Below are 22,891 nucleotides of genomic sequence, written 5' to 3' on the forward strand. Positions count from 1 at the left end.
ATAATATAATGTTGAGCTCGCGTATGTTATATATAGCACAAGTTCTCTTGTGATTTTATAATTTTAAGGCAAGAGCTCTTTTACTTTAAATATACAATGTAAACTCGACTTCATAAATTAAACAGACAGTTATTAATATGCAGAGTCAATTTATTACCTACAATTACTTAATGTATTAATCGACCTAATAAATTTACTCTAAAACAAACATTTTTTAAGAGCAATGTCAAAATAATATTTTCACAATGTTCAAAATTATATTTTGTAGATAATATATATATATACTTTTGAAAAAATTATTAAACAATAATAACTCGTAAGTATTTCCTGTCGTTGATCGATTGGACTACATACGTTAGGTAAGAAATGTCATATAAACAACATAGTAAATGAGAATTTATCATCGTAAGTCAGTCATTTTGGATAATAAGATCTTGCTTCTTTTCTTAATTACTTTTATCACCGGATTGTCTATTAGTTCTATTTAGTACTTATTCACTTCACTAGTTGATCTCATATTTAGAGAAAAAAAAATTACGAGAATTCCCTCGTAGAAAAATATAGTAGAGGTACCGTTTTTGGACAATTTTGGACACTTCAAAAATTTTAATAAAATAATTTGTACACTGTAAAAAATTGGGAGTGAATTCGGAGTGATTGAGGATTTTATTTAAATCCAAATTCACTAGGTCACTCGTACTTCCAGAATTTTAAAAAGAAATCACTCTGCATATGGCGTAAATAAGGAGTTTGCTTTTACAGCAGAGTGATTTTGGAGCTATGTGAATTTGATTAAAATCCGCATTTACCCCAATTCCGAGTTTTAATATTAAAATAATTTCCTTTCAGGAGTAAATTTCACTCCGACCCGGAGTATCAATATTTAATTAAATCCCCCTTCGGAGTGAATTTTAATCTGAGGGGATGAATCAAATAAACAGTCATTCACTTCGCGTTCACTTCGCTAATGTTTTAGTGTAAAAGACGCAATGACGTAATTAATTTTTGAAATATCTACTAAGATACTTTTAAAGTACTGCTACAATGAAAATTTCATTTTATACTTTTTCATTCGTCTAAATAAAGTATTCAATGTCCAAAAATGGAGCAGTGGCTAAAAATGGTACTTTTACTCTATGTGAAAACTATATGTCATATATTACATATATGCGCGTAAAAAACGAATATGTTCGATAAGTTTTGCGTATATGTTCACATATATGTTGACACATATGTAGTGATATTTATGGTGTCATATATGTTAACATATATCCCAAATATATAGAAATATACGTTCACGCAAAAAAAACAGATATGTCACATAGATTTTTCGCATACATATATTTATTTCCATGTGGGTTAGAGGACAATAAAAATAATTTGAAAATTTTTTGATTTTTTTTTAAGTAATACATGACTATATAATTATTCAAATCAATATATTTAAAGGCGGCTTGAGAAAATTTTTCATAATGAGCTTTAATGATGATAAAAATGAAAATGTATCAATGAGCACATATTTGGACAGTCACGTAGGGGTAAGGGCTGCATGTTACTGATAATAATAATAATAATAATAATAATAATAATAATAAGTATAAGTGAATAAGTAGAGCTACTATATAACCGCAAAAGTGCAATGCATTGGATAAATACTTATAAATATATATTGAAAAGAGAGTCAACAAGTAGTGGATTGGCTTCTCTGATTCTCTACTAATCTGAAATATACCTGAACTTGGACTTAATGCAAATTGAAGGCTAAAAAACTTAATAAAGGCAATGCTCAATGCAGTAGCTCAACATTACAATCTGTTCAAAGTGAGACTTTGAGATTATATGTTTACCACCTATACTAGATATTTAAGTTCATTTATGTATACGTGGACGTATATGTGGACTTAAGTGAGTTTCGTATTCAGCACGACAAGTATGCAGATAAGTTAACTTCTTGGGCCTTTGCAATTCAAGTTTCTTGCTATATAACTTAGGTCACATGATAATGACCTTATTACGAGAATTATGGGTGTAACAGCCGCGAGATTATTTCTACTGACGTGGAAAATAGCGTGATCGCGGTGTAACTTGCTATTATGAATACCTGGATGAATTTTTTATACACAATTGATCGCCTTCTATTACATATGTCATATTATTTACTTTGTAAGAGGAAAAATATTCATATTTTTATTTTATGAATCTCGTTTTATTCATTGACTCAATTTTTTTTTAAATAAATGTTGTTTGTATAAAGTAAAAGAACAAGTGTAATAATGAAAAATTATACATTAAGTTAAAGAAATGAGTATTGTTAAAGTTTTCGACGCTTCATCATGTAACAAAGAATTTTCAGAAACATGTGATTACCTACACGGCGAACCGAGAGAAAAGAATTCAAGTTTAACGGCCTTGGGGCTGTACAGAAAATTGGCGGGTAATTTATAAAGATTAGGCCCAGGCTCGATTATATCGAAAACATGCGACGTTTAAGATGAGATGTAGTAATAATAGGACGCAAAAAAAAAGTGTAAGAAAATAAATGTATGAACACATGTATGGAGTGACTCGGGATAAAATGAGACACCATTTTTTTCAAATTTTTTATCGAATTATTTCAAGGAAAACTAGAAAAAGCTGAGTCTGAAATAAAATGGATGTCGATAGTAAAAAAAGTTTTTCACGGAAAATTTCAAATTGCCCGCATTTTCCGGGCTGATCAATTCGCTCTATTTTTCCTCTGCAAATATTAACTGTGAATTTTCAAACAAAAAAATGTTTTTTTATTTTGATGTTTTCATTTTGCCTCAGGTTACTCTATATATAGTATATTGTATAGATGTAAATTATTGAAGCATAAGAGGGTTCGATATATACAGGATGATAGTGTTAGACGTGGAATATCGGTGGATTACGCCTCCCGGGCAAACAAATTTAATGTCACTTTCGATTAATTCCTAACCCAGTTTGCGAGGTTGTCCCCGAAGGAGGAAGCTCGCAGTTGCTGTCAATTTCCGGTGGAAAATTTGGCGGAGAGCTGATGCTACACGTCGTTTAAATTTGCTATGAGTAAATTTGTTACTTTAATGATTTATATATATTCTCCCTCATGATTTTATTCATCAGCTATTTAATATTTATTTTAATATATTATTATTTAACATTTTAATGAGTCGATTAGTATTTTTGTCTATTTTACATTAATAATAATAAATTTTAAGCTATGATAGTTTATTAAATCAACAGTACATCAAATATTTGATGTAAATAAAATAGTAATTTAGTGCATAAAGTAAAATATATGTAAATATGTACACACACAAATAACAAATTTTGAGTTCGTAGTGTGGCGTGAAAATTTTCAATACCGCCATATGAATTAGTAAGATCACACCACCAAGGGTGTAACTGTTACTTTGATAGACACACAATAAAAAGCAAAATGATAAAAATAAGTTCTCGTTTAGGCGAGATAATTATAAAAAATGCTTTTATAGAAATTTCTATTCTAAGTTTTGATTTTTAATTAATATTATTGGAAATGAGACTATGGAAATAATTATTTCAGACTGAGTCATTGCAACCAATATCTTAGCGACTAACACCATTTATTTTGTTAAATAAATAAAAAAATCTGTAGTATTGATAACTACACTTGTGGTCCTAGCAACTACACTATGTAACGATTATTGTTCGTGTGGTCACTTGAACAATTAGTGAAGGAATGAAGCTACAGTTGGTGTAAAATAATTATGTACTAGTATGTGTAGTTGTGATGTCTTCAACTGTACACTGATAGAAGGATTTTTTAGCATTGAAAAAGATTTCTTAATATTTGTTTAGTAAATTGGACTACACTTTTTTTTACATGCAGATCTTATGATCTGACTGGTAACCGACCTAATGAACTTCGAAAATTGAACTTGACAATTTGAACTTTTGTAAATTTGAACTTTTATGAATGAAATAACCTATTAATATTCAAATATTACCGCCAAAAATTTTCAAGCGTATAGGTTTATATATTTTATATTTCCACGCACACAAAACCTGAGAAAAAAGCTAAGTTCAGATCGCCAAAGTTCAAATTTACAAAAGTTCAAATTGCCAAAGTTCAAATTGCGAAAGTTCAAATTGTCAAGTTCAAATTGGTAAAGTTCAATTTCCAAAGTTCATTAGGTATGGAAACGATCTGACTATGTATGAGTTGTGAGCTAATAACACCAAACGGTGTGAATAATAACACTCACCTGTTAAAAGTACACCGTTTGATGTGTCACACCGAAAAAATTTCACAACGTCAATTCACATCAAGGACACTGTGTAAAGTCCTCGGGGACCATTTTTACACCAAACGTTTTTACAATGTATATATTGAGAAAGTGTTATTATTGATTTCTCTTTTTATTTTAAAATAGTCAGCCCTTTGTATTTTTTACTTCAACTTCGATAAATCAATCGTTGGAATTGAGCCGTCGAGACGAATGTGCGAGGACTCCCGCCCAGTTGAAGCATAAGCAACAAAGTCAATTTCCGGGGATGGAATGGATCACGAGGGGAATAAAGAGAATATGAGAGAAGTGAAATGAACAAGATAGAGCTTCAGGTTTTAATCGACATATTAACTGTAGTTTTAGATACGGAAATTATTCTATAACTCAACTATCTCAATGTCGCCTTTCTCAATTTTGTGGTGTCAAATTTTATGATCCCAATGATGACTAAATCAGTAGTAATTATAGTTGTCAAAATTTTATGGAATTCATTATTTATTTATTTTTTTCCAATAAATATTGTTTTATAGATTATTTTTTTATTTAATTACATAACAATTAATTATAATTTCATGTCATTTAATTTTGTACATTCAAATTCTTTATAAGGAAGATAATTGCTCGTAATTAAATTGAAGGATAAAATATTATAATTTTATTATATTTATTAAATTTAAATTTAATTGATAATGTATGTAATAAAAATGACAAATAAAGTATTTAAAAGAATTAATAATAATAATTTAAAGTAAATTAATTTTGAAAACAAAAAAAAATGTCTATTACGATAATGACATATGTAATACCAGTTGTTGACTAACGAAATAAAAAAAAAAAATGAATATATAACATGACACTGGACACCAATTTCGCTTATATCATATTTTAATTATGAAAAGCAATTAATTCTCTGTGGCAATAAAAAAATAATTACTTTACTCTCGTTGTCAAACTATAGAACATTAAAGATAAGTCATATGAGTTTATATATGTGAGTGTATATATATGAATACATGAAGGTGGATCAGATGCAAATGAAATTAAATTGATAAAAAAAAGTTTATTTTATATGAGTATTTTCGTAGTTGGTTGCCAAATCGACAATTGAACGCATGACATCCAATTCTCGATACTCAGCGCATATCGAATATTTTAAACTGACAAGAATAGAAAATCGATATTATTAATTTGAATTTCCGCCCTACGGCAAGTAAAAGGTAGTCTGTCTGTCTGTCTGTATGTGTATGGATGGCATATTACAATTTAGGAAAGAGATTTGTCGACGAAAATAATTTTGTAGAAGTATAAAAAGGGGAACTTCCGTTGAATCAATTCTATAAATAATATTACAGATATTAAATTTTGACATTTTAAGTGAAAAACTATTTTTTATGGGTTCAAAATAAATTTTTTTTTTTATACAGGATTGTAAAATTGAATTTATATAATAATTTATTGGTAAAATGATGTAAAAAGATTGGAAAAAGGTAGAATGTTAGGGTAACTATTACAAGTTTGTACTGAAAAAATGTATACTTGTTTAAAAAACTACTCTCTTAAATTTGAAACAGTGAAAATAGTGAGTATTCACTGTTTACTAGTGAAAAGTATAACCCTAATTCAAATAGTGGTATACTTTTCACTGGCAATAAGTGACTATTCACTGCCAAATAGTAATTTTCACTGATTAATTTTTAGAGAGTATCAAATTAAAACTCTATTATTTTGAGTTTTTAACAAAGTAAATCTCTAGAAGGTATTAATCTTGAGAAGGCTCACAGATTTTTATGTAGTAAAGACGTAGTAAAGTGCCCACTAAAATAAAAATTAAGTTTACACTACCGCTCAAAAATATTTGGCCACTTGCATCGTTCATTATATTACAATCAATACGTTTATTAGGCTTCATTATTTGTATCTCACCGCAAAATACGTATTGTTATGACGTCTCATAATCTTTACATTTATTCAAACTTTTACAAAATACCTTTTTCTGACAGGCCAAATACTTTTGAGCGGTAGTGTAATTTTTTTGTCTCGAATACTCGAAAAATCGACTAAAAATTATTGAAGCCTTGTTTATTAGAGTTTTACATATAATAGAGTACTTTTTACACTGTTTAATAATATCATTGAGATTGGGGAGATACAATAAAATGTATAATAGTGTATTGTGTGACAAGGGATGAAACAAAACAATTTCAGACCAGGGTGAAGTTGGCTGCCAAGCAGTAGGCGAGTAATTGACATTACTCGCAGTCTGAAATCGTGTTTCGTCCTGTCACACAATACACTGTAAAAAAATTTTGAGTCCGCGGTGTGGTGTGAATGATTTGGTGTTAAAATTTTCAACATGGGTGTGAAAGTTACACGATGCATGGTGTTAAATTTTGGACTGTGTGAATTAGAACGCTCACACCAATGGTGTAAATGTATAAGTTATTTATTTGAGATTCTCGATTACTGTGACCATTTTCACACCAAAAAATTTTTACAGTGCATATTTTTCATGATTATCTGCATTGGAACATTTTTTAACACCGGAAAAATTTCAACACTGCCTGTGTTATTTTAACACCGTTTTCGGGGTTAAATTTAACACCGGGATAACATTGACCTACACCGATTTTTTTTCTAAAATCTAGAAGCTTTTTATTTAAAATAAAAAATAAAAAATGAAAATGCAGATGTGAATAATATTAAGACGTATAAATAAGTCGATAAAAAGCAAAATGACGGAAATATAACTGGACGTTTAATTAATGAGAAGGTGTACTGGGAGTTAAATGTCATGAATCATTATGACGTTTTGAATGAATAGCTTCGCTCATACATTACATCATTACACTATAGTTACTCTTATAATCATCATGATGATGCTTATATTATTAGATATTTTACCGTTGAAGGTCAATGCCAATGATGTCATCTCCAGTTATTAATACAGCTAGTGAACTTTATTATAATTGAGTTTATAGATTTAAAAATTCAGTATTGTTGAAGATAATATACGTCATATATATTCCTGTTAGTTGCATTAAAATTTCTTAACCCCCGCGTTAATTTTTTTCAAAGCTAATATTGTGCAGCATAAAATAACATATCTATCACGAGCGTATATATAACAAATTACTTATTAAATTAATTAACATGCAATTTATAGTTTAAAAAAATAATAATGGATTGAAGATAATGAAGAAGTTGGAATTATTATGATAGTAATAATTAATAATGATGATGATGAGATTCAATAACACTTAATCTAATTTACTGAATGACGTGGTTAATATTTTTTACAAATAATAATTCATATATATATAATATAATAATAATGTAGACCATTAGAGATGAGGTCGTTCATTATCTTAGCACTAAAAACTACTGGATGGATACTTCAGCACCCGATTGCTTGTAATCAATAGTTCTTTTTATTATATCAGACATTAAGACGTTTACTAGGAGAATTATTTTTTATTTCAAAATTTATCAGTATTCTTATTGTTAGAATCAAAATTTTTTGTACTAAAATTCGAATCGATTTATTTGATAAATTGGATTTATTCGGAAATTTTCGAATTACTTGTAACTTTTTGAATTTTTCAGCGGTTTTCAAATTACCCGAAAGTTCTCGAATTACTCGATTTGAATGGAGAAAATTTTGATCAGCTTTCAAATATTGAATTTTTATATAATGGAGAGCTCAGTTTTTGAAAGTAATCAGAAATAATTATTTCGTAGATTCATGTCTGAACTCTATTTACCTCTGACAAAAGGTCGCTCAAAAGAAAATTTTGAAATTATTCGGAAAGATTCGAACATTAAGAAAATTTACGATTGATTTGAACACCCATTTGCACGCCGCAAGTAAAAATTAGTTATGAGTGCAAATCAGTGTAACAGGAAATTTTTTTTTTTTCAAGTACTGTCAGTCTTGAAAATACCGTTTAGTATTCAATTAAATTTGAAATATTAATAGATAATGATAAGAAAAAGATCCAACTGAATTTGTGAAAAGTTACAGAGAAAAAATAAATTCAATTTTTCATAAGGCTCAATGTAAAATATATGAAACTCAAATTTTACTGATTCCCTGTAGCTCTTCAAAAATAAAATTTGATCTTTTTGTTATCATTTTCTACTAATATGTCAAATTTCATTAAATTCTAAACGGTCAATCTAAAACTGACAGTTCTATTTTAATGAAAACCCAGAACAAAATGAGACAATTTTTCGACCGAAAATTTTTTTTTTGTTTAAAAATCCTTAGTGACAATTTTTAGAAAAAAATGGGTCAAGTTGATCAGCCGGGACAATGCAGCTAATTTAAAATTTTTAATAAAAATTTTTTTTTTATAATCATGTCTTATTTTACTTTAGTCACCTTTTTCAGTTCTCTATAAAATGACTCAGATAAAAAACAGTGAAAATTCAACATTGGCAACGATATCCAGGCTGACCAATTTGCCACATCTTTTTCTAGCCCTTCTAAACCGTAACAAAGCATTTGTGACAAAAAAAACAATTTTTTTTGTCTGATGAATGGTGTCTTATTTTGCCCCAGGTTCTCTCATATATATATATATATATTAGACTGGGCCAAAAAAATTGACTATTTTTTTTTTCATAGCTATATCGAAAATATTATTCAGAATGACAAAAAAAAAATTTCATGAAAGTTTGAGCTCTTAATATTAATTTTAAGAGGTCTATCATCGCTATTTTTAATTTTAATTCATAATTTGATGTTTTACGTCGGAATTGCTTGAACATTGAAGTAAAAAAAATTCATTTCCACTTATTCTTATGTAAAATTAAATTCCCTACAAAAAAGGTCTGATTGAAAATTTTCGTCAGACAAGCCGTTTCCGATTAATTAAGCTTAATAAATTGATGTATTTTTTCGATTTAACATTTTTACTTTTGAATTTTGTAACTGACGAATCAATGAATATCTAATAAAGACCATGACAGATTTTTGAAGGAAATTTAATGCTCTACAAAAAAGGTCTCTTAACATTTTTTGCTAAATTCACTCCTTCGAAAGTTATTCACGTTATTGAAATCCTTTTGACTCAAATTCAACCTTGAATAACTTTCGAAGGAGTGAATTTAGCAAAAAATGTTAGGAGACCTTTTTTGTAGAGCATTAAATTTCCTTCAAAAATCTGTCATGGTCTTTATTAGATATTCATTGATTCGTCAGTTACAAAATTCAAAAGTAAAAATGTTAAATCGAAAAAATACATCAATTTATTAAGCTTAATTAATCGGAAACGGCTTGTCTGACGAAAATTTTCAATCAGACCTTTTTTGTAGGGAATTTTATTTTACATAAGAATAAGTGGAAATTAATTTTTTTTACTTAAATGTTTAAGCAATTCTGACGTAAAACATCAAATTATGAATTAAAATTAAAAATAGCGATGATCGACCTCTTGAAATTAATATTAAGGGCTCAAACTTTCATGAAATTTTTTTTTTGTCATTCTGAATAATATTTTCGATATAGCTATGAAAAAAAAAAATAGTCAATTTTTTTGGCCCAGTCTAATATATATATATATATATATATATATATATATATATATATATATATATGATTTTTATTTTTTTTTCTCAGTGAAGCTCAGATTACATAATATTTTATATAAAAAATTGACTTTGAATATTTATAATTCAATGCATAATTCGTGTCATCCTCAATTGTGAAGATCATTACCATTAACCAGTTAAATTATTTAATTACCATTCGTGACACAGCATTTATGTCCTTTATTATGCAATATTCATCATCATATACATATACATATATATGCTTCTAATTTCAAAGTACAGGCGTTTCTATACAACTCTAAAAGTATAAATGTACAGTTTACTTATTAATTAGTTGCACGATAAAGGAATAGCAATTTTTTTAAGCGCTAACGAGTAGTATAAACAACTTTATGTACATAAACAAATAGTAAAAAAATTAAAATACAAGTTCCTTTTTTTTATTAATTAATGAAAACTTTCTAAAAAAGGTTTACTGATACTCGTAATGAAAAATTTTAATTTAAATATGACGAATAATTAATTTATTTCATAGATTTGTCTGTCGTGGATTTTTAAATAATAATTTTATTCATATATATATGATGATAATAAAAATAAATAAAAAGGTATAGGTAGATAAAGAATAAAAAGATTACAAATAGCCAACGATTGGATAGAGGCAAATTGCCTTTCAGGAGAATAAAAATAAAAATAAGAAAAAGGTGGACGACCGGCGACCGAAGACCAGCTACCGATGACCGACAACCAACAGTTGGATGTTAGAGGCAAATTGCATGATGTCAGATCAAGATTTACAAATTTACTTAACAACACTCAAATTATTATGTATTTTCTGTAATACTCGTTTATTTTTATTTTAAATATTAAATTTTTTTACTTTTTTCATTTTTAATATAAAATTTTCAACTGTTTTATTCTTTAATTATTTCAAATTTTTTTTTAAACTTCCCGCTAAGAAAATTGCGAATTTTCAAAAATTCGGAAAGTTATTGGTTTCGATCCGATTTTCCAAATTCGAGTTTTCATCAGATGTCGACGTTTTGAGGTCCTAGGAAGCTATTCTGACTATTCCGGGATGGACGTCCGTGTGTATGTGTGTGTGTAAACTTTTTTTGTCCAACGAAATCTTTGGAACGAATCAACCGATTTGAACGTACTTGGTGGCAATCGAAAGGGCTCACCAAAACTTAGAATTGATTAGATTTTGGGGTAGATCGGTCATGTAGTTTACGAGTTATACGAAGAATAAAAATTAAAAATTTTTTTTATTTTTGTTTTTTGCGTATAACTTATAAACCACTTGCCCAATTCACCTCAAAATGTAATCAGTTTTAAGTCTTGTTGAGCCCTTTCGATTGCCACCAAGAACGTTCAAATCGGTTCATTCCATCCAAAGATATCGTCGGACAAAAATTATAATTTTTCAGTGAAGGTATGTTTTACCATCCTAACAAATTTTTGAGTTCGAAGAGTTCAAAAATTTACAAGTAATAATGTTTCGGAGCTCCCTGAGCTCGAAAACAACGGGAAGTTTTGAAGCTGGCCCGCAGGGTCAGGCGGTTTTCAGATTTTTTTTTTGAATTATTATATTGTATGCACTATCAAAAACTTTTGGTGTGAAAATGATCCGCGCAGATTTTACACGGTTTTCTCGGTAGGAATTGACGGTGTGAAGAATCAAGGGGTGTAATATTAACACAATGTGAGTTATCTTTTACACCGTTCGGTGTTAATAGCTCAAAACTCGTACATTGTCCGATTATATGATCTGTAGTTAAAATGACCCAATGACTGTTTTTAATATTCAAATTAATTGATTCAACTCTAACCTCGAAAATAATCAACTAACTTTCTTTAATAATGCACTGTAAAAAATTTGTGGAGTGATCTTTCTAATTTACACGAAAAATTTAACCAAAAATTTAACACCGTGCGTCGTGTAACTTTTGCACTGTGGTGTTTAAAATTTCCACACCGAATCATTCACAACAGACCGCAAACTCTGAATTTTTTACGGTGTACTGACCTAGAGACTCAGTAAATGCAGCATTAAGATAATAGTCGTATTACTCGATAAAATATAACTTAAGATAGTCAAAAAATGTATACTCGAGTAAAATTTATGCGTTGTAAGTATATAGATCATGAAGAACAATTACCTGAGAAGGTTTTTTAGTACACCTTACTGACCTGATCTAAACGTCGGGATACTTTGGTAGAGCAAAACGAAGGAAATATGACCAAGCAAAAAGGTAATATAACCTTGTGTTTAAAAGCTTTAATGCAAATCACTCTGGCACACATGCTTGCAGAATTATATTGTTGCCTTTGAATATATATATACATCACAATCTACGGTAGAACACAGGTAAGGCATAAACAACTTTGACTGTTATGGTTACCTACATACCTCACACAGTGTGTTTATGATGAACATCTGAATATGGCGCTAGTAATGTTCACAAACGCAGTTAAAATATTTTATGCAATACTCTAGAAACATTTGCGTTTTAAATTATTAGACTCGTCTTTTACATTTTTTTTTTCTCAAAACTTTATGACGCGGGAATTTTTTTTAAACTTTACGAGCAGTCAATTATAATTAAATATTTTTTCTATTTACAGAGTTTACTTAAATCGCGCGATTACATTGACATAGACTGTAATAAAATTTTATATTTTTCTACCACCAGTTAGAAATTTTGTGTATTTGTGTTAAAAAATTATTTGTGTTGATTTTCAACACAGAGATCTGTTAATTCAACACAAATCGTTTTTAATATTTTACTTTAACAGATTTTTTATGTTAAATGATTGGAAAATCTATAATGTAACACATTTCTTGTGGTATTCGAAAATTAACACAAAATTTGTGTTATTTAGCTACTCTCTAAACATGAATTAGTGAAAATTTCATTAATTACGTTAGTGAAGCAGTATTCACTTCATAATCGGTGTATTTCAATAATAAATTAGTGAATCTTCAATAATAAATTTAGATCTATAATTTTCACTAGCAAATTAATGATTTTCACTAATGATTTAGCGATATTTTCATAATTTCCACAAGTGAAGCTGTTATGCACTTCTTGATTTGTGAATTTCACTATTTCACTAGTCAAATTCCACTATCAATATTGATGTTACCCCTGATTAAAAGAAACAATTCAAATCGATTCAAAACCATTCAAAAAAGAAAAATTATTAATCGTTTTATAACACTCCCGCGTGATTCTTCATTACTATAACCAAGCAAAGCATTTTAGCAGCATTGTCTGCAAGGAAACTTGGATTATAATTGATTTACAATTGAATACAATCATAGATAACTTTCATATTTTTATGATCAGGTTCAATGATTTTTTATTCTCATTTTACGGAGGATAATTCATAGCTCCGTTTTTTAAAAAAATCACAGAAAATCGAACTAATTGTTTGCTAAATTGGCATAAGTTGTACTAAGGGTAGATCAGTATACTTGAGTTGCTTAGGTCGCGCTTATATTTATTAGTTAATTTTAACACGAAAAGTCTATTGAATTTCCACAAATTTTTTGTCAAAATAACAGATTTTGTGTTCAATTTTTAAACATAACATTTGAGTTAAAGATCAATACAAACGCAATGTGTTGAATTAAGGTAGTAGTCTGGTAACTCGCGCCGTTTTTCATGCTTCTTTTTAGGGGCCTTTTTTTTTAGAAGGAACAAATGAAAAGTTTTGCATTTTTAATATGTTTTTATTTACATCTTAAGGTAACAAAAAAAAATTTTTTTGAGGAAATTAAATAATTTATTATTATTATTATTATCGCTTGAAGTTGACGCCTCAAAAAAAAAGCGCGTGGATGGCCCGGGTGATATTGACTCTTGTGGACATCCGAAATTAAAAATTCTTGATTAGTCTTAATCTATAGACATGTCATTCTCGTCGGAACTAGGATTATTAAATTTTATCGAAAAATAACAAAATGGCGAACTTTGAAAAAAAAAGTCATTTTTTTTTCGCATAAAAAGGGTTGTAAAATGAAAAGTTAGGGATGAAAAAAATTAATCCTAGTTCCGACGAGAATGACATGTCTATAGATTAAGACTAATCAAGAATTTTTAATTTCGGATGTCCACAAGAGTCAATATCACCCGGGCCATCCAAGCGCTTTTTTTTTGAGGCGTCAACTTCAAGCGACAATAATAATAATAATAAATTATTTAATTTCCTCAAAAAAATTTTTTTTTGTTACCTTAAGATGTAAATAAAAACATATTAAAAATGCAAAACTTTTCATTTGTTCCTTCTAAAAAAAAAAGGCCCCTAAAAAGAAGCATGAAAAACGGCGCGAGTTACCAGACTACTACCTTAACACAAAAATTTGTGTAGACCGTTTGCAACACACGATTTGTGATTAATTCAACACAAAATTTCTAACTGCAGTAAAATAAATATAGAGCAAATTTAAATAATCTTAAAATTTATTAATATAAATATATATTGAAAATGCTATATATTAATATAATAATTTAAGTTAAAATATGAGCGTGAAACCAAAGAGGCATAACGAAAATTCAGAGGTCACGCACGATCGCCTCTGCTATCTCGTATCTTTTCTATTGGTAAATATACACCTCTCCTTATTATATACCGTGTCCTCTTTTTCATGATCTGCACTAAAGAATACATTCAACTTTAAAAGTACCTTCAGATATATGCATATGTTATGTTAAGGTAAATCCTCCAAGAACATTTCTCTTTTTTTTTCAAGGGGGTCCTGGGGCATGTAGAGCGTACGGAGAATTCATGAATATAAAATGACGAGCTTGAATGTGAGGATCTGGTGCATATGTGAAAATGCACTGAGATAAAAGAGGTTTGAAAAGCATCAGTGCAGTAGCACCAGTAAACATACAATGAACAATTAAAATATACAGATATATTTTTCGATTATTTTTTATTCAATTAAATTAATAGTTTGTGGATGCGAGTATTTTTTCGGTAATTTATTCACTGGCTTTAACAATTAAATTTAAATGCGAAATGTTTAAATAAATTTGAATAATTCAGTTATAAAATATATGTGAAAATATGAGTATAAATATAAATGTGCGGGTCGATGAAATTTTAGTTGAAACAAAAAATTTCACGAGGTTTTTTTTTTTATAAAGTCTAACCTTCACAAGGAGATTTTAATAGGTTCTTTAGAAGTTTTATATACTCCCGTATGTATTTAATTCTTTGGTATTCATCAGCAGACTAGAGGACTAGACGGCAGAGCTGTATGAGCTTTTCAGGTGCGTTGTTGTCGTAGTCTGAACTATGCGGGCTGGTACTATAAGAGGGATAGTTACGATGTCAGTTGTGTGGGTTTAGTGAACGTCGGTTGAAGAAAAGGTCGAGAGGGTTGAGACTGCCGAGTGAGAAAAGAGATAATAAGAGAGATGGGGATGTTGCTTACAAGAAATTCATGAATACGAAATTACACTTAGGTGGGTTGAATTCTTATGCTTATAAAGTAGTCAAGTCACTACACCGAGAGCTGATAAAAATTTACAGTACCACTTTTTATTTATATATTACAATCAAAACACTATTTTAAAACTCTTCTTCAAATCATTTTTTGAATATTTAACTATTGCAACTCTCTTATTAGTAAATTTTATAGAAATCTATCTTTTGCATTTGTCCTCATGGTGGAATTTTCAAAGAATTTTGCTATAATCTATCATAATTCATCGAGTAGGTTCCAAAAATACCATGGGTTCAAAAGTTTATATATGTATGTAATATAACGCGCCTTGTTGCGACGATAGCGGGCACAAAGTTTCCATTTACTGCACAAGTACAACAAAGATAGTACCGTTCGTGGACTTGAGTGTAATAGAGAGAGAAGTACGAACCCCTGTTAATTATCACCGATTTTTGTCGACATGCACATCATAACTTTAGTTAATTTATCAGTCACCAAGTGTTAATGAGACACTTGAAAAACATTCCATACTCATTTAATGGTAAGTACATATATGTGCGCGAAAGATAGACCACCCGAGGACACATCATGTATTTATCTTTCCCATGTTCACATACACCCGACTTGGTTGAAGCTCTTTGAGTTTCCTTCTATAGATATAAAAATATATATAATATATCTACGTATAATATCGTTTGGTACACACAGTTATTGATCCTTCAGTCTTCACATATATTCACCCCAAAATCACAAATCCGCAAGGGTTTTATATAATTGACTTGGATTTTTTCTTTTACGTTCAAAATTTATTTGAGAATTTGAAAAATTTATGGATAAAGTTCAAAAATTTATTACCCTGTACATTTTTAATTTATGAAAATTTAAAGTGAGCAGTCTCTCTTCGCTTTTCTTTTTGCCCGATATATATTTTTATAAATAATTGACGGAAATATTTTTAGAGAATTTAAAAGTTTTGTCAATTTAATTTAAAAATTTGTTAGTTCCGTTTCAAAATACAGTTGAAAGATGGAACAAAGTTTGTATATATTATAGTGCTTAGGGAATAGAAGACTACGTTGCTGGTGTTGGTCTGGCTGCCGGCAGCCGAGTATTCCGGTAGGTATATCTGTAGAGTGCAACGATCGTTCACGCGGATAAATTCATCGTTACACCAGCAGTGCTGCGATCACGAATAAAATACAAAGAGTGCACTAGACTAGCTTCATTGTATACATGAGAAAGGGAGCAAGAAATAATAAAATAAAGTATAAGCAAGCAACCACTATATATATATATACATTGTATATATATATCAACAAAGCACTGGGGGTTTCTCGTGGGCGTAAGATCATTGTGATCCACGATCGTGAACCAGGATCATCCGTCACTTCCGATAGAATCACCTCCTCTTTTATGCTGCAGGCACTAATGCCATCGACCATTTTACACATACTAAATTCAACTTTTTATATATATATTCATTGATTACAAAATCACCCATCACTTTATTTATTTACTTTTTTTTTTTTTTTGGCAACTGTACAGTCGAAAAATTTATGGTCCTAAAGTTAGAAGACAGTTAACAATTTTCGGATTTTCTTTTTTCAACAAATAAATTAAAGGAAAAAAAACTAAAAATATACATATGTAGAAAATTAAAAAAGCTATAGGTACAATTTTTTGAAAATTTTTTTTTTTTATAATTTATCGTTTCTTTAAAAGTTTAAAAATTATTAGATTGAGTATCATAAAAATTGTACGTTTTAAATTTCGAATGTTGTTAATTCTGTCGATTGAATTTTTTTTGTATTGATCAGAACAGATTTTCCTAACTCAATAATTATTTTTATTTTTTTTGAAATATGGTCAATTTGAATAAAATATTAAAAAATAAAGGAATAAAATTTTTGTTCAAGTGCCAAGTATTTAAATTATTTTCTCTTGAATGAGTAATTTTTTACTGAAGAAAAAAGAAGAATCAGTAGATTTTTTGAACGTTTATAGTTTGCTCAGCGATTTATTAATTTTTTTTTCCGTGTACGTCTAGTGAAATTATGTGAAAATAATAAATAAAAAAATTTGTGCAATCACTTATGGAATGTATTGACAACATAAATATTGAGTAACTTCAGTAGAGAAGTTAAAAAAAAAATATTAAAAAGTATTTCACTTAAAAGTTTAATCACTTGTTCTTGATCTCGGTATAAAAACTTGTCAAATTGCTCAGTCATCTGATCAATAATAATAACTTTTTCAAGGCTATTATATATATTTATACGATCACAGATGGCTTTTACTATTTGTTATAAATTCTCAATGAAGAAACACCTGCCACTATTTGGGTTAACTGATTTTAAAAACACATTAATAGACGACAGTATGACCGCAATATCAATATAGTAAATTGTTTTTAATTGTCAGTTTATTTGTTTTCAACAAATATATATATATATATATATATATATATATATATATATATATATATATATATATATATATATATATATATATATATAAGTGAAATGAGTCACAAATGCAATGGATTCATTTTATCGCAGTACAGATATAGCGCAAAGTCGAGGGCGTGGACCCTGGAAACGCGGATGCTGGTTCTGGCTGTCGTCGGTTCTACAGTGCATCGCATTCTATTCTTCTTTGTATGTAATGTTGTATGTTATGTGTATATGTTATATATTTATGTACACATTAATACATATAAGTATGTATAATACACTTATAGATGGTACAAAAAAAGGGATGAGAAATAAGTAAAAAAAAAGTTGGAAAATCCAAACATGTAAAACTCACTTGTTCATTTGAAAAATAAAAAAAAAATAATAATAATATATAAGTATTATGAAAAGAAAAAACTTCCGTATGTTCGTTAGTAAAAAAAAAAATAGAGCGTAAAAAATTGATCAATAGATGGCGCTCCCATGTGCAAGAAAAAATAAAAAAAAAAATGGCAGCTAAATTTATTTCATGAACTGACAGTTTCAATTTTTTATGAATTACAATTTAAAATAAATTTTGGATAGTAATTTTCAAAAGGGTTTTTCTATTTAAGAATTCAAGTGTAAAAGACAAAAAACGATTAATCGGATTTACCCGGGTCGAAAAAATGAACTTCAATTTAAACCTCGAATCGCGGCTGCAAATAAACGTATTCTAGAACCTCATTTGAACCTCTGCGCTGCAATTATTTCCGTTTTTGCACTATAGAGGTTCAAACACGGTTCTATTTTTGACTAGGGTATATTTTTGAAGTTATTGTGTTTACCAACATCCCTACAAACTAACGGACATCGCAGGTTTTTTTTCACAATATTTTTTTTTTCAATCCTTGTTGTCAAGAAATTGACTTAAAATTGTGTTCATTTATTCTTTAATAAATTATCTTTCAAATGATACGAGTTTTGTTCTAGTTGATGATATTTGAACGAGTAAATATGATTTTAACGTGAGTGAATCAGCTGGGACCGAGTAAGCGTTAGTAGAACACATCTGATTGCTTCGGAATTGAGTTGTGCAATAGAAGAAAGAGAAATTGCGGCGAAACCACAAAAGTAAGAAACAGAATTATGTACACATATGGGGATTTTGTTAACCTCAGGCGAAAACGAAAGTTGCTGGGCGAGCAACTTACCGTTTATATTCATGTTACTTTTCGATTCATTTTTTTATTAATGGACCGTCCGAAATTAGTAAACTTTTAAACATGACACAGTCAGAAACAACAAGATTTATTTCCAGCTGTCATAATTATTCTGTATTTTAATATATGACTGTTAATTATTTATTATTAAAAAAAAATAAAATTAATGATAATAAATCAATGACTTGTCCAGTTTTGAATCTTATTTTTTATCAAGTCATTTTTTCAAACTAATTTATTTACACACGCTAGGAATCTAATGGTAATTATTATCATCGGGTCCTTTGATGGTTACTTTCCGGTACAGCTATTTTTTAATTACACATTTGAAGCCAATAACAATAATTCCATATGATAATCACCTGTTTGAAAATTTTATTCAAATTTATAAGAATAACCAAATTTCGATAGGGATTGAATAATAATCATTCGAAAATTTGATGTTTTTATAAAAGTGAATTACAATTTTTAAACACATAGTAAAAAATATTGTGTGCCTGTGTTAAATACGGCCCGTGTAAAATTTTTTGTGTTAAATCGTCACATTACGTTGTGTTATGGTAAAACTTTAAATCGATCTACTATTGAACACTTTGAAAGTGTTACTTAGTACAAATATCGAAATTATTAACATTTAGTGTTACTTTGAAATTAACACAAAATTTATGTTGAAAACTCAATCGATCGTCACGGAAAAATTATTATAAAAATGAAAGTGAACTCGACATTTTATGAATGTCAATTTAATTTTAAAATTTTCATTATTGATATATTAATTTTACCACTCACTAGAAGCTGGAATGTTCATCATACTAATGAAGAAGATTTAGTCATAATTTCGAATTATTTTACGTAACGTAAAAATGAATTTTTGTTTTTTTAAAAGAAATTTATTGATTTACTATTTGCAACTGGTATAAAATATTACGCGATTTTTTGAAAATCTTGACTAATAAAAAAATTATTTGCTATCAAAAAATAGTTGGTGGTTAAATAATAATTGCGGTCGCTTTTGATAACCTTGATATATTATATAAAGCATATATATCTGTATATCGATTGTACAGGAATAAAATGTTAAAGTTAACATTTTTTTTGTGTCACTACTGACATTGAAAATGTGTTCAATTTACTTCTCGTATTACCCGAAGTATGCTGGAATTTCAAAAAAAATTTTGTGTTGAAATTCCAACACAAGTTATCTATATTAAAAAATAACACAAATACTGCGTGGGCCGCTTATACACAGTTAAAAATTTTCAAAGTGAACGTGGATTAAATCCGGAGTGAATGCGAAGCGAATGACTGTTTATTTATTCAATCCCCTCGGAGTGAAATTTACTCCGAAGGGGAGTTTATTTTAATATTAAAACTCTTAATCGGAGAGACTGCAGATTTAAATAAAATCCAGATCACTCCCAAATCACTTATCTGAACAATCAAACTTCCTACTCTCTTAAATATGAAATATTGAAATTAGTGACTATATACTATTTGCTAATGAAAAGTATATTACTAATTCAAATAGTGGTATACTTTGCACTAGCAATAAGTGACTATTCACTGCCAAATAGTGATTTCACTAATTCGTTTTTAGAGAGTATTTACTCCGTATGCGGAGTAAATTCGGATTTAAATAAAATCCGTGATCACTCCAAATTCACTTTCGATTTTTTACAGTTTAACAGGTGACTGACCTAATGAACTTTGAAAACTGAAATTTACCAATTTGAACTTGACAATTTGAACTTTCGCAATTTGAACTTTGGTAAATTTGAACTTTTATGAATGAAACAACCTATTAATATTCAAATATTAACACCAAAAATAGCGGTACACATAATTTATATTTCCACGCACCCAAAACCAAAGAAAATAGGTAAGTTCAAATTTACCAAAGTTCAAATTTCCAAGTTCAAAGTGTAAAAGTTCAAATTTTCGAAGTTCATTAAGTAAGGAACCGTTTAACACGCAGAATGTGTTGATTTTAACACAAGATTTTTTTTGGTGTAAACAAAAAGCGAGTGATACTTATGAATTCCAAGACATGAAATTTGAGCGCCCGAATAAATGGGGGAGCTTCAAAGTCATAACGAAAAGCTTCATACCGGCAGCTTACAACAGGATTGCTTATAACAAACTTGAATCGTTATCATAATTTGATCTAGTATCGTAACTATATATGCAAGACAATAAAATATATAATACAACAATGCAGCATAATATGATAAACAATAATAAAAAATAATAATAATAATGTAATTAAAAGAATGGACATGCTATTAGTGAAGTGAGAAAACATACCCTGTACCATGTGGCCACCTGTACGTCAAAAAAGGTGGAGGAAGCGGTGTTGATGGCACCCAAGGGTAAGCCCATGTCGTGAAGAGTGCCAAGGAAAGTGGACGTGTTGTGCGAGATGCACACGCAAACGCACATGAGCACACGCGTGAAGGTGATGAGTGAGACGGTGTGTCAGTAGCCAATCCACGCACCAAGTGTATGGCATATTCCATACAAGTGAGAGGGTTAAGCGAAAAAAAAACACAACACTATATGTCAGAAGTAATCTTCTTGCTTTTGTTATAAATTATAAATTAGTTTAATTAATAAATTGTTAAACACAAAAAAAAAAACAAACATTACACATCAATAGTTCGAGAACCACATGAATTTCTATTTCATTATATTTTTAATTGGAATGATAGATTGTATATATAATAGATAGACAAGAACATTGGGATTTTATATCATTGAAGTAGATCACTGCCGAGCGGAAGCACTCGATTCAACAGCATACGAGCGGTCAAAACATTAATTGATATCTCGGCAGGTGGTCATTAATAGCCTGGGCAATTATCAGTAGTTGGAACAATAATACTTGACTGGGGCTCATATACGGATGCAATATAACGTCAGTGAACATGAAGAACTATGCAATTGTTGTTAACAATCTACCTTTTAATCATACGATAAATTTATTTTTCTCAATAAATTTGTCATGGTAATTAATAATTAGTGTTTAACTCATTGATGATAACGATAATAAAATAGTTTTCATACATGTACTTCTCGAACTTTTGATTATTGATGAAAAATAATTAGGGGAGAAAATAATTGTGAATGGAAAATTACGAAATTTTATTTATTTTATTGTGATAAAAAAAATAAAGAAAAAATCTGTGAGATAGGAAATTGAAGGCACTACAGTACAACCTGGTTATTAGTTACTCGGCGATAAGTTACTTTCCCGCTATTTTTTTTTCACTTTTCGAAATGGTACCCTCACTCCGGTTTTACTACTGAAGTTTTTGGGTTGTCGCGCTCTCTAAAAATGAGTCAGTGAAATTCACTCCAAATTTGTGAATATTCACTGGGAACCTGCTAAAAGTATACCACTAGTTGAATTAGTGATATACTTATAGCTGTAGAAATAGTGACTATCTACTGATTCGCGAGAATTTCACTAATTCATTTTTAGATAGCGAAGGAAATTAGTGTGTAGTCTTTTTATATGTTAGTCAAGTATGTGTATAGATTAATGACAATCGTAAATTTACTTACAAAAGGACTACGCACACATACGCACTTAGAAATTTTGTGTATTTATGTTAAAAAGGTATTTGGTTAAATTTTTTGTGTTGATTTTCAACACAGAGATCTGTTAATTCAACAAACCGTTTGTGTTATTTTACTTTAACTGATTTTTTATGTTAAATGATTAGAAAATCTGTAATGTAACACATTTCTTGTGGTATTCGAAAATTAACACAAAATTTGTGTTGTTTAGCTAAACACTCCCGCGCGTTTCTTCATTACTATGACCAAGCAAAGCATTTTAGCAGCATTGTCTGCAAGGAAACTTGGATTATAATTGATTTACAATTAAATATAATCATAGATAACTTTCATATTTTTATGATCAGGTTCAATGATTTTTTATTCTCATTT

The 22,891-nt window shown here is 29.0% G+C and overlaps 1 protein-coding gene across 11 annotated transcripts in view; it reads right to left on the minus strand.

The window, feature by feature from the left end:
* LOC130672164 (SH3 and multiple ankyrin repeat domains protein 2-like) overlaps positions 1-22,891 on the minus strand; it is a 216,854-nt gene that overhangs the window by 32,613 nt on the left and 161,350 nt on the right. For 7 of the 11 annotated variants that reach the window (XM_057476524.1, XM_057476521.1, XM_057476518.1 and 4 more), the window contains one exon: positions 21,245-21,262. The exons of the other annotated variants lie outside the window; for them this stretch is intronic. In XM_057476524.1, the coding sequence (XP_057332507.1) occupies positions 21,245-21,262 (18 nt within the window). The remainder of the gene's footprint in view (positions 1-21,244; positions 21,263-22,891) is intronic. 11 annotated transcript variants of the gene reach the window in all.

Source organism: Microplitis mediator, chromosome 7 (assembly GCF_029852145.1).
Source record: "Microplitis mediator isolate UGA2020A chromosome 7, iyMicMedi2.1, whole genome shotgun sequence".
NCBI lineage: Eukaryota > Metazoa > Arthropoda > Insecta > Hymenoptera > Braconidae > Microplitis > Microplitis mediator.